At 42.7% G+C, this 17,049-nt stretch overlaps 1 protein-coding gene across 2 annotated transcripts in view; it reads right to left on the reverse strand.

Annotated features, from left to right (window-relative positions):
* The window catches only part of scaper (S-phase cyclin A-associated protein in the ER), a 97,549-nt gene that overhangs the window by 28,357 nt on the left and 52,143 nt on the right, over positions 1-17,049 (reverse strand). For both annotated transcript variants that reach the window (XM_036534965.1, XM_036534964.1), the window contains one exon: positions 10,274-10,389. In XM_036534965.1, the coding sequence (XP_036390858.1) occupies positions 10,274-10,389 (116 nt within the window). The remainder of the gene's footprint in view (positions 1-10,273; positions 10,390-17,049) is intronic.

The following is a 17,049-nucleotide window of genomic DNA, read 5'->3' on the forward strand; positions in this document are numbered from 1 at the left end:
CACAAACAGCACATCATTTATGTTCTGCTGATGAGAAAGGAACTGTCTGTCGAGTCCTAAAGAAAAGCGAGCGAGAAAAGGAAGCCACACGGTTGAGCGGAGTGATAATACAGGCTCCATTCAGCCAGAAGACTGCGGTAACGTGAGAAGCCCCTCCAAAACTGTGCATTCTGGGCATCCGACCAACGCTGGGACCGGTTGATTGATTTGCCTGGAAAAAAAAGGCACGTTTGTGTAACTCTGCCAAAGCCAGATTTTCAGTAACAAAAGTCCCTTCCCTCTCCGAGATTTCACTGACTAAATTTTGAAAACCCAAGCTTAGGCTCTCTGAAACTTGCTTTCCAGAATTGACTTCTTTTCCGTTTGTGTTTTGTATGGTGATCCATACCGACATAGGGAGGCCTCACTTTGCACTTCCCTGTGCCCTGTGGAACTGTGCTGTCTGTGTGAGGCCCACATTCAGGCAGACATCTCGCAATGGTCACATGACACCATCTTGTTTCTAGGTACCTAGTTGAAGGATTGAAGTGTCACATGATCAGGACTGAAATTTCATTCTGAAATGGAGCCAAAACAATTTGGCCACAGCTGATTTAGTTTCAATACAGGCACCACTATGAATGGTGGGAGATGGACAGGGGTGCAATGGGGGTTATAAGCAGCATTCTTTAAAATTCCATCAGACACATACACCCTGTGACAAACTACACGATGCCCTACATATTGAACACACTAAACTTACAGTTTAATAAGAACATATAACAGGTGATAATCTAGAACTTTTGTGACATTGCAGATCTTATAAAACGATGATACTGGGCAGATTGCAGAGCGGCAATTTACTGTGGAATGCCCCATTAACCCATACAACAGTACCTTACAAGAATGTAGCTCACAGACAGGACACACCGTCTCTCTGAATGGAAGGACGCACATTTATTACTTGAAATGGACGCAGGGGTGTACGCACCTTGTTACATCCCAAAGATATAAAGAGGCCATAAAAGAAAGGATAAAAATGACAGCTATTCTTTACAAGTCATGTTAGAGTCTGTTCCTAGTTTTCCCATTATGCAAACAATCAATTTCATAATAAAGAAACAAGAAATTAAAATGAATGAATGAATACATCACAAGTTTTTTGTGGAAAAGAGGGGCCTACATACATTCAAATTTCAAATTATTCTTTTCAAACACAGAGAAGCAAATTCTAAAGGTTAAACCTACATTTATTTAAACTCCGAAAAGGATGAACAGTGAATGGTTTTAAATGGTGAGCGCTGTTGAAATCCACAGCCAGGACAGACTAGCTCTGCCTTCTCACCGGACTGAATTATGCCGGATTTCATTAGGAATCCTCAGTGTATGGGATAAGGCAGGACCCAGGTGGCTTGCACTGTTAGATGGCAGATTAAAGGACGCACAACTAATTTCTTTACTCTAATCTTATTAAGAGGAAAAACAGCTGTCGACCGTCACTATCCAAGTTCAAACCTTGCGCGACAAGAGCACAACAGGTCCTCCACGTTAGAGCAGGATGCACTTTATCCCTGGCATGGGCAGTGACATACAGCTTCTCATTTCTGTTGTTTGCACCATGACATATTCCATTTCACTATCCACTCCCAAAAAAACATGACTCCAAAAGACGGCATCTTATCTCTAATATTATACAGGATTTTTAAAATTAGCTTTAGTCTCACATTGCTGCAATCACCACAACTGGTGCTCACAAACTGGAGAGGTAACTTCGATTACTTGTTCCCTTTAGGTAAAGCAACATTAATACTTACTACTATTTCTTTACTAATATACCAGAATGCCCAGGTCACTCTCAGATCAGACTCTGAGCGCACTCATTTATTTGGGCATTTGGAATCTACATAAAGTCACTGCCACACTGCTGCAGACTGCACGTCATTAGCATGGATGTAAGGTAAGGTGGGGTGCCCTCTACTTGAATCAAAGATTTATGGGATGACACCCAAAACTCCCCCATCTCCCTCTAGAACCTCTCACTCAAGGCTTTCGACAGGACAGTTGTTCAGCATGCAGCATGCTTTGAGGCGCACACCTCGGGTGTGCCGGGGCTGCCTGCCGACCTCAGCGCGGCACAAAGGCTCTTGTTAATCGTGCCTGCGCACCGTGGATCACACTTCAACACCTTGGCATCCCGACACTCTGATTACACCTCTCCCCTCTCCCTCTCTCTAATTGCACTTGATTAACGTGACACACGATACGGGCCCTTCTCGATTCGCCAAATCACCGCCTCCGTCCCTCCTCGCTGACAGTCCAACGTCAAAGATTTTGAGGGGCAATCTGGTAAAGTGACAGGCCTTTGCCTTCTTGGGTTACGGGCAAGGTATGTAGAGCTGACCCGCGTGTGTGTGCCAGCCAGGCCACATTCCTCCCCGCTCAGAGCCTCACAACCCTCTGTCAGAGTTCACATCCGACGTCGCCCGCGCTGCTGAACCCGACTCCCCCCACCCGGGGTCTTTAGTGGCCCTCTCCGCCTCTGCCCGCCAGACAGCTCAGACCAGAAACAACAGGCGTATTGTTAATCTTTCCATAATGCAGCCTTATCTTGTAGACGTGAGATTAAATTTCCGAGCAGACCTATGCTGCCTGACTGAGTGGGGAGGGGAGAGAGGGATGCGGATAACAGGCTGTGTAATCTCCTCACCTACTCTAAACAGCTTGACCTTGTCAACGGCAGCAGACCGACTGCTCTGGACAACAAATGGTAAATCCAGGAGTGGTGAGGTGAGGCCACGGGGTGCTGGGGACGGCTCATGCTGGACTGCACCGAAATACACTACCTCCCCAGCGGCAGCAGGGGAGTCAGCAGCTCTGTCTTTTGGGGCTGTGGCTAGGGACGAGAGGGACAAAGTGTGGGTCAAGTATTGACCACTGGATCAGGGTGACAGGATGTTAGCTATATCAGTCATTGGACTTCAGCTAAGATAAAAATGGTCTATAAATGTGAAAGAGATAGGGTTCATAATTTGGGATTGTGATGACCTGAGAGGTGTCATCAGTGCCTGTTCGCTGTTGTCATAATTATTCCCAAAAGCTATCAGACTCCTTTAAGTCAGACAGTCCTATATGCTTTCTGTCCTCAAGGAGGAGTGTCAAGACAATACATTGTTTTACATTTGACATATTTACACCTGAAATAATCTTCCAAGTGTGTTCATGTGTATGTGTGGAGAGGAGATGCAGGATGAGATATAGGTAGTACTATACAAGACACTACCCATAAATCACACTTCTTTTTTGGTATCTTACATTACTATTGAATGGCTCCAACATCACTGGATGTTGAAATAGAACAAGAATCGACAAAAATGTGAAGACTTTGATATCCACTCACACCTCACAAGGACCTCAAAAAAAACACTCATATGAACTGAGACTGTGTAAAGTGTCAGGTTCTAAGAATCCTGGTAAAGTCAAGGCAAACTCATCACAGCAATAAGAAGAGCTAAAATTTAGTTATCATAAAATGTGCACTGGGCTTTAAATACATTACAAAGCTACATCTCTTGGTGTTATTTAATGAATGTACTAATTTATTTTATTTTTAACCTCCTTTTATACATGCAGATTAACAGCCAACTGTCCACATTAGGCTAACTTTTGGTGTAGCAACTGCTGCACTTGCAACCCTCCAATACACTCACATGCAGCCAAGTCTCACAGTGCATCAGGAGAGCAGAAGCCAAATGGAAGATAGGTGTGTCTCAGTGAGAGTCAAGTGCGGGACTCACAGGAGGCCAACGAGCCATGGGATTCATGAAGGCAGTGAGATGCTCAGATCCTGTCGACATACCCAACCCTTTGTGTAGCGAAATGAAGCTGAATTGTTCTGCTGCTTCCTGATGCCAGTCATTGTCGGCTGGTGACATGGCTGTGAATTTGGGCTGTAAGGACCAACCCATGCTGGGAACAAGTACCTACACTGGGTGAGCCACCGGGGAGCCTGGTCAAGATTTTAAAGGACCAATTTATCCTCTAACACTTCCCCCTTACACTTCCTTTACAAAGGAGAGGCTTCCAGCATCAGACAATCGCAACCTGCTTCCTTGGCCCCAACATGATTTTCAATTTGCCTTAGCAGGGGAGATCATGCTCTGTTGTAACATTCAGCATACAGGAATGATCATTTAAGAGACAGTATGGTTTTAGCTTGAGACTGCAGGCAGAAGCTATTATGCTATGTATAGAAGCGGTGAGTAGCACAAGACCAAAATCTAGACTTACTCATATACTACTATACTATATACTATATATACTCATATACTAAAAATATATATATGTATATAAGACAGATAAGTTTAAATATGCTCTAAAAAAATCACTCAGAAATCTGCTTAGTAACATATATAGTCAAGAATATAACAATACTATATAATGAAAACCCAGAACACAGTAGAACACTATACAGAGTATTCCGATACTACACCACAGCATCACACAGACACTCAACTCTTCCAGTGACATGGGTCTTTGGAAAAGTAAAAAATAAGACAACGTACTCATGCATGGTACCCATTCAAAAAAAAAAAAAATGGCTCTGAGTGTACAAGTTGGGTGTAGTGAGATTTGAAACCACAGCTCACATTTGCCTACTTCTCCTGTCTCCTGTGTCCAGTCAGGCCTGACTTAGGTGTATACCACTGGGAGATCTGAAAACATTTCCAGGGCGGGTAGAATCCGCGCTTTTGGAAAGGGGCAAAAAAAATGTCTTTGGAAAGGAAAAAAAAAAAAAGGGTAGGGAGAGAATCCCCTCTCCTGGACTACCACACAATCCTTTCCTTTCAGCGCAGTCCCATTGACATTTAATTTGATTCTGCAGCTGATCATGCAGATACCCCAAACGCTTCCAAGACTTCCATTCCTGCGGCTGTCCAACAGCAGCGGGCCAAGGATGTTTCCAGAGAGGTCACGCCTCGCACGCCATACCAGCATCCTGAAATGATACCACCCAGACCAGCTTTGATTTCATTGGATAAACCTCGGCTGTCAGATGACACTGAGGGGGGCTTCAACTTTGTTAGTGTTCCGCCCTGTATTCCGGGATTCTCACTTATTCCCAGAGTGATGTAACTAACAATGGCAAAAAGGAGAAAGAAATAATTCTTTTTAATTGCTGCTGATGTTAATACAATTTTGATCACTTAGCACCTTCTGCGATGTTGATGAAGTGTCCAGACTCCTTCGTCTGCATTTTATAAATTTCTTTCCTTCATTTCAGAGGTTCGCTCTCCCCCTCTCGTCAGACACGGCGGAGGCTGTATGGCTGTGTCTCTTTGAATCTATCCAGAGGCGCAGTGAGTGAGGCCCGTGTGCTGACAGGAGCTTGGTGGCGAGCCCACACCATTGGCACAGGCTCCTTCTGGCCTCTCCCCAGCCTCTGTTACTCTCCAGCAGCCCCTACTGGCAGAGAGGGGCACACCCCACCCCCCAAATGAAGACCGTGCTATCCCTCACACTTCTGGTCTCTCTAAGCCTGCTCCTTAGGCCAGGTCAAAACATTTTTCCAGCCAAATGATAATAATACAAATGACGATGATGGCGATAAGCACCTCCAAAGCCACTCAAAGCTGCTTCGCTGTGGAGGATCTGGGATCATTTGCGGCTTGTTTTAGCCTGCCTTTCCCCAGGGAACAGAGCGGTTCCTTTTAAGCAGCAGGGAGAGGAAACAGATGGACTGGGAATCGCACATTAGCACTGCCCAGATCACCTCCAGATACAGGGGGCACAGGGAACCAAAGCCGGAGCTCTGGTCAAAAACACATTGGTTTGACACAAATTTGCAATGATTTGCTCCTGTATCATACCACTTCATGGTGAAAAGAGTGATTGCTACTTCAGCTGCACTAGCATGCACGTGAATTTCTTGAAGAGATTTTTGTTAAGAGATTTCAAGAACTGAACATGGCACTACTGATGCCATCCAGCTACAAGATAGCTCATGATCCTGGTTTCCACTAAACCTCATGACCCAATGTGCTACTGTACATAGCTAGGAGTTTGTACTGGGGTTGACTTCCTTGAGTTCAGGGCTAACCTACTATCATATCTGGGCTTCATAACCATGCTAGGAAGCTGGGTCAGTTTTCTGTGGAAATAGCTGATTTAAGCCAAAACACAGCTATGATATTCCATGGTGAATAGCATGAGAAAGAGATAGAACATTTTACATTCTTCTCAAAATTACCCAAATCTGCCCTGCATTGCATCAATGTTCCTGTAAATTCCAATTAATTTGTATTTAATTTGAGTCAAAATGCACAAAGGAGTAAAACAACAAAGCCAAAACACAATCAGCATGTTCTCTCATAAAGAAAGAAGGCGTAGCTTGTAATTTGGCATGTAGGCCCTTTATTTACTAGGGACATTGGGGGTCAATGTCATTAAGCAGTCCTTAATGAGGGAGGCTGCCATTTCATGCATATTCTGGAGGCAATTGTGAGTTGGTTATTTATGCGGGTGAAAGGCTTTTCTTTCTGACTGCACAGACATCCGACCTTCCGCTTCCTCGAACCCTGTACCTCGTGAGGCTCCCTGGGGGTGGGAGGAGCGGCAGAGACACGTGGAGATGTTAACATAGTTTCACGAAATAATTAGCTCATTAATGCAACAGTAACACGACTGGCATCAGCTCTCCAGAGGAAAACGCTCCGCTTTGCTCCGGTGCGTTTCGGGCCACTGTTGTCTTTTCGGTAAATCACTCAACTTATTTCAAAGGAGGCGATCGATACCGCAGTATTACGGCTCGCGGATAAAGCCGTGTGAGCGGAGCAGCTCCGCCGGCTCTGAGTGCATTACACTCCGGAACCTTGCTGATGAGAGATAACCATTAGGAGTCAGTAATGGGATGTCCTTGTCAGGGGTTTTGGTCCGTGTGCGTGTGGCGGGGGGCTGGGGGGCAGTAGATGGCCTCTGAGCCCCACTAGGTTCCACAGCTCCCAGCCCCCTTATTGGCAGACGTGTGAACAGAAGACCTCTGGTTCATGCGTCACACCAAGGTTAACAATATTAACATCAACTCAGAAAGTCTTTGCAATAGGGTAGAGGAAATTATTAAAAAGTATTATAAACTAGAGCTTGTTTTGTTTTCTCTCTAATAAAATACATTATAATCTTAATTTAATATAGAAATTCATTCATTTCTGCTGCATCTGTATTTCTGGAGCAAGTTGTGAATACAGATGTGAACAAATGAAGAAATGTAAACATTTTCTAATGTAGAATTTTAGAAAACATTTCTCATTTGTACATTCGCTGACTGGAAAGCTCTATAAATCCTTCCTTAAGAAAGAAATTGCTAAATGCCAGAATAGTGCAGCTTTTGTGCGTTTTATGGTAGAAAACCGACTACATTTCCCACAGACCCCACTCCTACAAGGAACCCTCGCCACAGCATCAGAGACGTCTTAATTTACAACTTCCTAGCACATGGGGAGATCCTGTGGAGACAGAGTGGGAACCTCCTGGGGTCTGGATTAATGCTTCCTGAGAGGGTTATCAGAGACTCACCACAGAGTGCCTGGACTTCTGGGAAGTTTTTTGTCCCTAGTACTCCAGCCATGCATGTTGCTCATCACTGTTAATGACAGGAGCAGGGGAATGGGCTGCCTGAATCAGCAACAGATTCACCATGACACCTTTTACTGGTCACTTCCAGCAGGGTTTCAAACCTTCACTTTACATGATCATTAAATTGTTGTATTGTTGGCTAGACACAGCTGTCAATACATAACAAACAGTGAATCTCAAACATCTTCTTAAAGTATTATTTTTTAAATAACAAACAAAAGCCTGTAAGACACATACTTGACATGCTCATTCGCAATGTTGATAAGGCTGCTGTCACTGCTGCACCTCATCCTGTTAAACACAAACTGAGGATGGTAAACGCACGAGTGAAAAGGAACATGTATCCTATTCTCAGCTTTTTGTGAAACTTCCTGCAAAGGCAACAGGTAGCAGTTCAGTTACAGTTTTCAAGTGACTCCACTTATTAGATTTAAACATAAAAAAGTGCCATATGGCCGAAGAATTGCTTTTCTGGTGCAAAAATGTTAATTCTGCCATCAAATGTTAATCCATCTATACACAATCTTATTTACTCGGGGTCTCGCACACATATCCCACCCCAGTAGTTACACTTTCCACAATCCTTCACTTATGACAGAACAGCAGGTGATTACAGTGTAATTTGAACCACCTCCACTGGTCAAATGTGGACATAAATGGGGGTAGCTCTACATACATCGCTCACTCACTTAGGTGCTGAACACAATGTCAAAAGGCATGCCTAACTCAGCCTAATTAGTAGCGGTGAATGCAGCAGCATCCTCTACACTGCTCACTCAGCTTTGTCCCACACCTTGTGCGAGATTTCAAATCACAGATTGCTATGACAAATACGCATATTTAAATGCATTAAAACACGTTTATGTCGCGACTATGAAAATGATAACAACATCCCTAAAATGCTAATTTTGGATATCATCAGGCCCAACCCTACACTCCACTGTAACTCACCTCTCTGTCATTCCACACCTCAGTCAATTGATTAGATTTTGAGTTAACACAGAGCCATTTACCGTCAAACTGTCACTTCACGGGAATCTTAGGAGGAACCAATTTAGGAGAAAAACTGCCATATTACAACCTGAAACTTACAGACATGGTAACACATTTACATATCTGACACGCAAAACTGTTATAGCACATCCTGTTACAGACCTGAGGACAAAGTGAAGCCCTGCCACTATGTGAGTAGATAGTTTTAACTGAGACAAGATGGGTCTTGAGCAACTGCAACAAGCCTATTTTCAACCAATAGCACAAGCTATTTTATTAGAGAATAACATTACTAGTATCACTAGAGATACTGGAACCAGGAAGAAAAGAAGAATGTACAGTTACAGCACCTATATTAGGTTGGTGAAGAAGTGCCATTGATGAAACTTTCAGTAAAAATGCAGGAATAGTGTTTTCAGTGTAAAGTGGAGATTGCCTGATGTCATTTTAGTACTGACAAAGAACATTAAACTTTACACTCTTTATTGAGTGTCCTAACATCAAAGTGACCTGTTCCTTTTCAAACTTGTGTATTTAAGTCATCCACATTATATGCACATTTCAGCTTGAACAAGAACACTTCTGGTAATCCTAGAAGGCGTACACACTACTCAACAAGTTAAGGCAAGGTAAAAAAAAAAAAAAACCCAGTCATGAAAGAAGCTAACTGCAAGGCCATTCCTTTACCATTACGAAGGACCACTCTGGGTTGTGATTGAACGCCGAGAAATAAAATGAAAGAAATGCCTCTTAGGAAGATCCTTCTGCCCAACCCCCACAACCTTCCACAACATGTCAAGAGGATCTCTCAGTACGAGAAGGAAGCAACATCAAAGATAGCCCGCTCCGGCACGCAGGCACCATTTAATCGTGTGCAAAGGGAACCTCTCCATGACCTGAAACAGCTCCCTGTTTGGAGTTGTGAACATTCATTATTATACTAAAGCTGGCTTCATACTCCCCAACACTGGAGACAGTAAAATCGATTACTGTAAGAAACCCTGTAAAAGCATTATAAATATAAGGAGCATTTTGGTCATTAATGGAGGAGCACAAAAAAAAACAAATAGCAAATGGTAATGAGGGAATGGAGTGGTGCTTCTAGTCCATTAGAGGCCAGACACTCACTGGTTAGATGCCCTAAGAGGACATCAGTGGCAGACCAATGGAAATGCAAGAGCCCACAACTCAAAACAAAAAGCTTATCAGGTGATGGATTGAAATAATGTGCATTCTGTATATCAGAGAAAACAAAACAAATGAATATAAAACAGACTGCTTAAATGGAACAACTTCTCCTTGCTCCACCACAGTTGGGAAGAGAGTAATCCATTATGATTTTAACAGTATTTATTGAGAGGAGAGAACTATAAGCTGCACAATAAGAGAGAGTCAAGTCAATTGCTTTGATGTGATTACAACACAAACATAAATCATGAATTAAAAAATTAATTATTTAAACAACCAAAAGTTCCACTCTCAAAAGTGATGTCATCCCCACTGCAGCAATACCTCCTCACCCCATTCCCCCCCATCCATTGGCCTTTCTGTGCTGGAATTGGGAGGAGGAGGAGGAGGTGGACCCCCCCCCCCCTCCAAAAACTGCAATCATGGTGTTCACTTTTAATGAAGACTGCGGACATTATTGAGGTCTGCACATCTGGTCACTTACTTCAGTGGAATGCGCGGGACTGCGGCAGGAGTGGAGGTCACAGTGACTACCTGCAGAATCTGCTCCAGGGCCAAGAGTCCCCCTGCGACCTGAAACGCCACTTGATCTGCATTGTTCTGTGAGGGAAGAACAAGAAACGCAGTCAGGACCAGCGAGCCGGACTGGGGGGGATCAAATTATTGTGCACAGAGGAGATTTTTCTCTTCTCTCCCCCCATTTCCAAAGGGAGCTGAAGCTGGAGCGAAATCTGAAACAAAGTGATCCCCAATGCACTCCTGTTAAATCTCAAAAGTACAACCCGCCCCCCCAAACAGCCCTCGCTGAAGCCTGGCCTCAAGACAACAAACGTCCAGAACTACCCACAGAGCGAGGGAGGTCTGGACTGATGCACCAAGGGACACAAAAGGGGGTAAGGAACTATGGAGAACTCAGCAGGATGAACATTCAAGAACTTCCAACAACAGCAAAAGAAAAAAAAATAAACTCAAGAATGAATGCCACTGGTTGCAGGCAATTTTGTATGCAATTGCTGGTCAAATAAACAAAAACTCAATATGAGGAAACAAAACAAACTTTTATCCTGAGAATAACCAATATCACCTCAAAATTATTCCATTCCACGACTATGAGGTAAGAAACACACACACATTCCCTCCACATTTACTTACACTGACTGACTACCTAGGACCAAAATACATTAAAAAAAAATTGGATTTAACTGCAGAGGATTCAGACACGTGAGGGTTTCATCAATGACTGTCACAAACCCGCTGAAAAGCATCTTCGAGAGAACTCGCAGCATCCTTTTTCACACCACTTCACACTTTCAGTATGTGAGTTGAGGTTTCCCATTAGGCTGTAACCTGCGGCTTCTCTGCTACAACCCTTAAATGCCCTGCTGTGTGAAAGCGGTACTATATATCATAATGTGCCATTATGATATTTATCACAGGTAATGTTTAGGTTAATAATGGAGCAAGTAACAGGAACATGAACATCTATAATCAAAGCCTTCTGACAAATGGCTGCTGTACCAAACAAGGTCACCTGAACCATACCTGCCACTAAGAGGGAGCTGCCAAATATGCTTGTATTGAGACTTGAAACTGTCATGTGTAAAGAAGGACACTAAAAGAAAAAAAGCTTGACTGAAAGGAGTAATTGCTGCATGAGCTAGCGTTGCCAGCTCTGAACAGGTAAGTTTAAGAGATCTGTTTGCATAATTGACATATTTACTTACTTCCTAAAATTCCTTCAACTTCAGGGCTCACCCTTTAAGTGACAGCAGTTTATGGAGACATATAATTAAAGGCTGAGACCCTCAGAGTGTTGAAATAGTTCTCTTTTGTTTTGCAGAGAGAGGGAGGTGGTGTCAGAAGTTTGCCAAAGCCAAACGTGGAGCTCTCACATCAGGCGTGTTGGCGCCTGGCTGATGGGACAAGGGTGGGGGGAGGCTAAGGGGGGTATTGACCAGTGGATCAGCTTCAGATAGATTTTAGAGTTTACAGAAGACCATGCGGATAGGCACATCTAGATTTAGCCAGGTCAGGCTCTCCTGCACCCAGAGTCAGAATTTTCAAAGCGCGAATTTAGTGTTCATTTCCAGCGGCCAGCAAGCCTGAACACATTTAACTTGAATTGAAGGAAGTGTTTTTCCAAAATTACATATAAGCTCTTTTTCTGTCAATCACATGTGGCACCAGTATAATTCTCCATTATCTGGTAGCCAAAAACATGTTGGACTCCAGTGAGTCTTAGAGATTAGGTTTCAAACAATGTTAAGCACATGGGGGCAAGTTGCCGCTGCTACCCTAAGCCTCTGTCCCTCTGTGGAAAGTGAAGACAAAAATTTGCCTCCAAGTCTGATCAATATGGCTTGACAACAGAGAAGGAACTGGTTTTAAGGTGCACAGTGCCCTAAAAATGTTTCAACTCAGTGAAAGGAAATAGCTTCTTGAAAGGATGCTTTGAACAAAATTAAGTTTGCAGTGACATGTATGGCAGTGGCTGCTTTCATTCCTGTCCATGTTAACAAGGACCCATCTTTCCCCACCCAAGCTGGATTGGTAACAAGGTAAAAGGCTTTCCTTCAGATTACAGATGCAGCCAAGGAGATCTTAAGAACTCATTGTGGACACATCCATTAGAAACATTTATTATACACTAAATTTTCAGTTGGTAAGATTTAACCCTGATCAACTTTCCATCCAAGAGATGTTTTTATGTTTGTTTTCTCAGCAGACAGCCTCATCCAGCAGGACTTGCTGAGCTTGAATTTTTACATATTTGTTTGATTTATCCATCTGCATATTTACTGAAGCAACTGCGGTGAAGTTGCACCTGCTGTTGTATCCCTGCTCAAGTGTGAAACATCAGTAACGCAAGACTTGAACCTACAACCTCTTAGTCAGAAGCTCAGTTCCCTTACCACTGAATTGCACTTCAATGTATACTTTTAATCTCCATAATACCATTTATATCAAACATGGCTTACTCAGGTTTCATGAGGTCACAGCCATAAACTACTGCCTGGCATGCTTTTCAACAGTTGCTTTTTCCTCTGCATTGGGCCTGGGCACTACCGAAATTATAACTGACCTGCAAGCCTGCTTGGGGGATGAGGTACCCACAAAAAAAGCAATGTAGAAGCACCCACATACAAAATAATTACATTGTCTGTAATTAGCTCGCTCTCTCATTTCCTGTCATTTTAACAAGTCTGAACCCTTCAAAGCAGGACAATCCCTTGGCTACTGATTCTGCCCAACTTCTCGGCACCTCAACCATCCCAAAACCACTGCGGCAGAGACGACCCAGGACTGTGTTACAGCAGCTTTGTGCAAAGTGCTGCTCCCAGTCAACCTACAAGGCATCAGCAAATCAGTGAGCACAGCTGAAGGATTGATGTACCATTTAGATAATTATTACATCCTCTTTATAGTAACCTCAGAAATGATTTTAGCAGCAAGGCAGTGAGTGAAACGCCACTGCTGCACTGCACAGTTCTGATGTGACAGAACTGAAAAGAGTAAATTAGTGGAACATTACACATTACTGATGCAATGCACTCACATTTCACGCCGTATTAGAAAAAGTCTGATACTAGTAGTAGGGAAACAGTGTTGATTAAATAACCCAGGGGAAGCAACAGAGCTGTCTTTCATTACACAAACAGGGCAGGCTGTATAACAACATTAAGGTGAGAGCTCTCCAACCAGCATGACGTATTACTTTCTCCTGTGACTACGGTCGCTGACTGTTGATACTAATGCAGCCAAACTGGCCCGTGCCTCCAACCTCACCACCACAACATCTGTGATTGATAAAAACATTTCAAAAGCCACATAACAGTAAGACTCAGCAAAGCACACAATGCATGTTTATTTGTTACTGACATGACAGTCCGTTACTATAAAGAAACAAGGTGTTAACACACAGACCCTGACCACAACTAAATGAATTTTTCTGAAGCTCTCAGCTTAAATTTGTATTTCATTACACCTTATGGCCAAGCCAAAGGAAAGTATAGCTTGATCTATCATGAATATTTCAGAAAAAAGGAATATGCAGAATGACTATTAGTGCATACATTGTTATTTAACAAAAACTACTGCAATGTAACTAAAAAGGTAATGTAACTAAAAAAATGTAACTATTCTAATCTCTAAAGATGCGAGTCATATTGCTGTATTTTGTTTCAAAATGCTATACTTGGGTAAGCGTTTCCTTTCCAATACAAATTAGATTTCTGTGCCTTTGTAAAGAGGTCCTACATTGCATTTGAGTGAACAACGACATAAAACACATCTGGATTAAAAGACAAGAAAATATCACACAGTAGATTATGAACAGCATGCTTCTTGATTGATGAACAAAGATATTACCAATCCTTCATTCCAGGCAGCAGGGAAGTGCTACCTCATTGGCCCTGTCTCAGGCCCTCCCTGGCAGACTGACTAGTGACTGAATAATAGGATTAGAGGCTCTTTTTTGGAAAAAGAGCTTGACTAAAGACTTGTAGAAAGACAGGAGGGGAAAGGGAGGGGGTTGAGGGGGGACAGCCCAAACTTGAATTACACGGCCCAGGAATCTTATCCAATTATTATCTTGGGTAACCGTTATTACACAAGCTAATCAAAAGGCCAAACAGCTGCTAATTTGAGGAGATGACGGAGGTGGTGGAAAAGCAGGCGGGCAGGCCGGACTTGTCTTTGTACTTGCCTCCCACTAGCCACTCTAATTAGTCGACGACGAAGCAGGGGGGAGGGGATTCCCGACCCCTCGGGCCCCGGGCAACAGATGGGAAACAACTGGCCGGGAGTTCATTAGAGGAACAGGGAGTGTAGCAGGGGTGGCCCTGTGCCTGTGTGTCCACAGCCTGCAGTCCGAATATAGGCCTCAGCGGCCGGACCACAACACTCCTCCAGCCTGCACACAGCAGCCACCTCATCCAGGGCTAACGGTAGACATTCAAAACTACAAAGTCATTGAGGGGTAAACAAAAGCCCCATTTTGTGAAGTACTCCATAAACCAGCATCAAAGGACAAGGAATGCAGAGAGGAACTGCCACAAAACTGCGGGTTCAAAATATTTTGAAATACAGTGAAAGCTTTGCTGTTTTTATGGGGCTTAATGGCACAGTGTTTTTGACATGGCCTGGGACGATTAACGGGAGATGTTTGTCTCAGAAATGGTTTCCCAGTCAACGTTTATCGTAAATACTGGGTTGACGTTCATTAGCAACTACTGAGGCTCAAAAACAAAGAGACCACATTAACCACAGTCATCTCATTTCAAAGCAGCTTGTACAATTGATTTTAAACACCGTTTTTCACAGTATGTTTGACCTTTGTTCCTGTAACAGCCAGGACTGTAATTAAAAGTATAAAACAGACATTTCCTGTATTGCTAGCAAACTTGTCTTACTCGTAGTAAATACTGGAAACTAACAAGTACTTGATGGGCAAAGTAGATTATAAAATCTTTTATTTACTTCCATTTATGACTCACTTTGGCAGCCATTCAATTAGCTAAAGTCAGATATACCAAACAGGTTCAGGTCTGTTCACTATTCATGTCAAGGATGTCACAATGTAAGCACAATAACTCCAAAAATTATATCATAAGGAATTAAAATACATAACAATGCTAACTGAAAAAATATACATGGCCAAGACATAAATGTTCAGGCTTAGAGCCTTAAAAAAGACAGAAGCATCATCTGGAAATCCAGTAGAGGGGAAAAACACAGCTATCAATTTTGTGGTGATTTCGAAGAAAGCCACAATGTTGTGGTTCCTTTCTTAAACATATATTAGTTGTAAACCCAGTGATTTGTGACACTCGGTGTGAATTGTTGAAGAATGACAAGAACAACAAATAATGGAAAGTGAGCATATCCACCACTGACCCAAGGGTCAACTGGTCAGTGAAACACGATCCTTGCAACAGAACGTGGCTTTTGCTGAAATATGCAGGGTGAATTCAGTTTACTGATGAATTCTGATCCAGCTTCTGGTTTAATGAAATATCTGGGGCCAGACTACAGCAATGTCCTCACATCTTCCTTTCAGAGGCAAATCCAGAGTTCCGGTAATTTCCATCTACAACCACATCTGGTGACAGATTTTCAATTTGTGCCGAGTACTATACAAATGGGCCAATGTTTTGATTCATTTCTTGCCAAATAAGACTAAATGAACCTCCAATAAAAAAAGACTAAAAAATGTTCTTTCAGCAAGAAAGCGCATGCGGCAGCATGCCGCTGTACACACGGAAATTGCACAGAAGCCTTAGTCAGACTCCTTTACTCTTGTTCACAGTGAGGGCCCAAGGGTATTTCATTAATTACCCCAAGCAAAAGCCTCTGCTGAACTCTTTTAAAACTTTTAAATCATAAATGTACCGCTCAACTTGTGAATGTGACTGAACATGGCCATTAGTGAACACTGAAGCAAGTATTTAGCTCCATTCTGCAAGTTAGAAAAACTCATTTACAACTGTTCCTTATTGTGTGGGTGTATCAACAAAACAAAAACATTATGTATATAAATCTACAAATTATATATATATATATATATGTGTGTGCGTGTATATATATATATATACACACGTGTGTGTGTGTGTGTGTGTGTGTATATATAGGTTACATTCAAGGAAACTTTGCTATTTAAAGAAAAAGTGGCAATGGATGGATGTTGCAGTTATAATTATAATAATAATAACAACAATACTAACAAAAATAATAATAACATATTTAATGCGTGCAATGCTTTAAGCTATAAATGTGCACTGAAATAATAACTTATGTATAAGGAAGACAATATTGCCTACAGCCCTACATGTATAACTGCTACGGTGCATGTGGTAGCTCTTTTTCAGATGGCATAAGATGGCAGTCTCAACACCTGAGAATTTTTTTTATCAGAATAGTATGGGGTAGGTATCTCCTACATCAGGCAGTGGAAGAGGCTGCAGTGCTCTTTGATGCTAATGTGGGGCCCTGAAAAAGCTGGTCCCACCAACCGGACTCAGTCAGCGGGCTAGTTTGCAGGGAGATCAGATAGCAAACTACAACCCCATCCCCCATTTCCACTCCAAACTCACTCGCAGTCATCTCTGTTAAATAGAGGCTTCATTACTGCCCTGAGATGAGATGTTCATCAATGACCGGAAACTACAGACAGCCCAATGCAAAAATGCATTTTCTCTCCCTCTCACATAAAAGTAAAGTATCTAGACTAACACTTCTTTCCAACACACAACAAACTTAATT

The sequence above is a fragment of the Megalops cyprinoides genome, chromosome 8 (genome assembly GCF_013368585.1).
Source record: "Megalops cyprinoides isolate fMegCyp1 chromosome 8, fMegCyp1.pri, whole genome shotgun sequence".
Classification (NCBI taxonomy): domain Eukaryota; kingdom Metazoa; phylum Chordata; class Actinopteri; order Elopiformes; family Megalopidae; genus Megalops; species Megalops cyprinoides.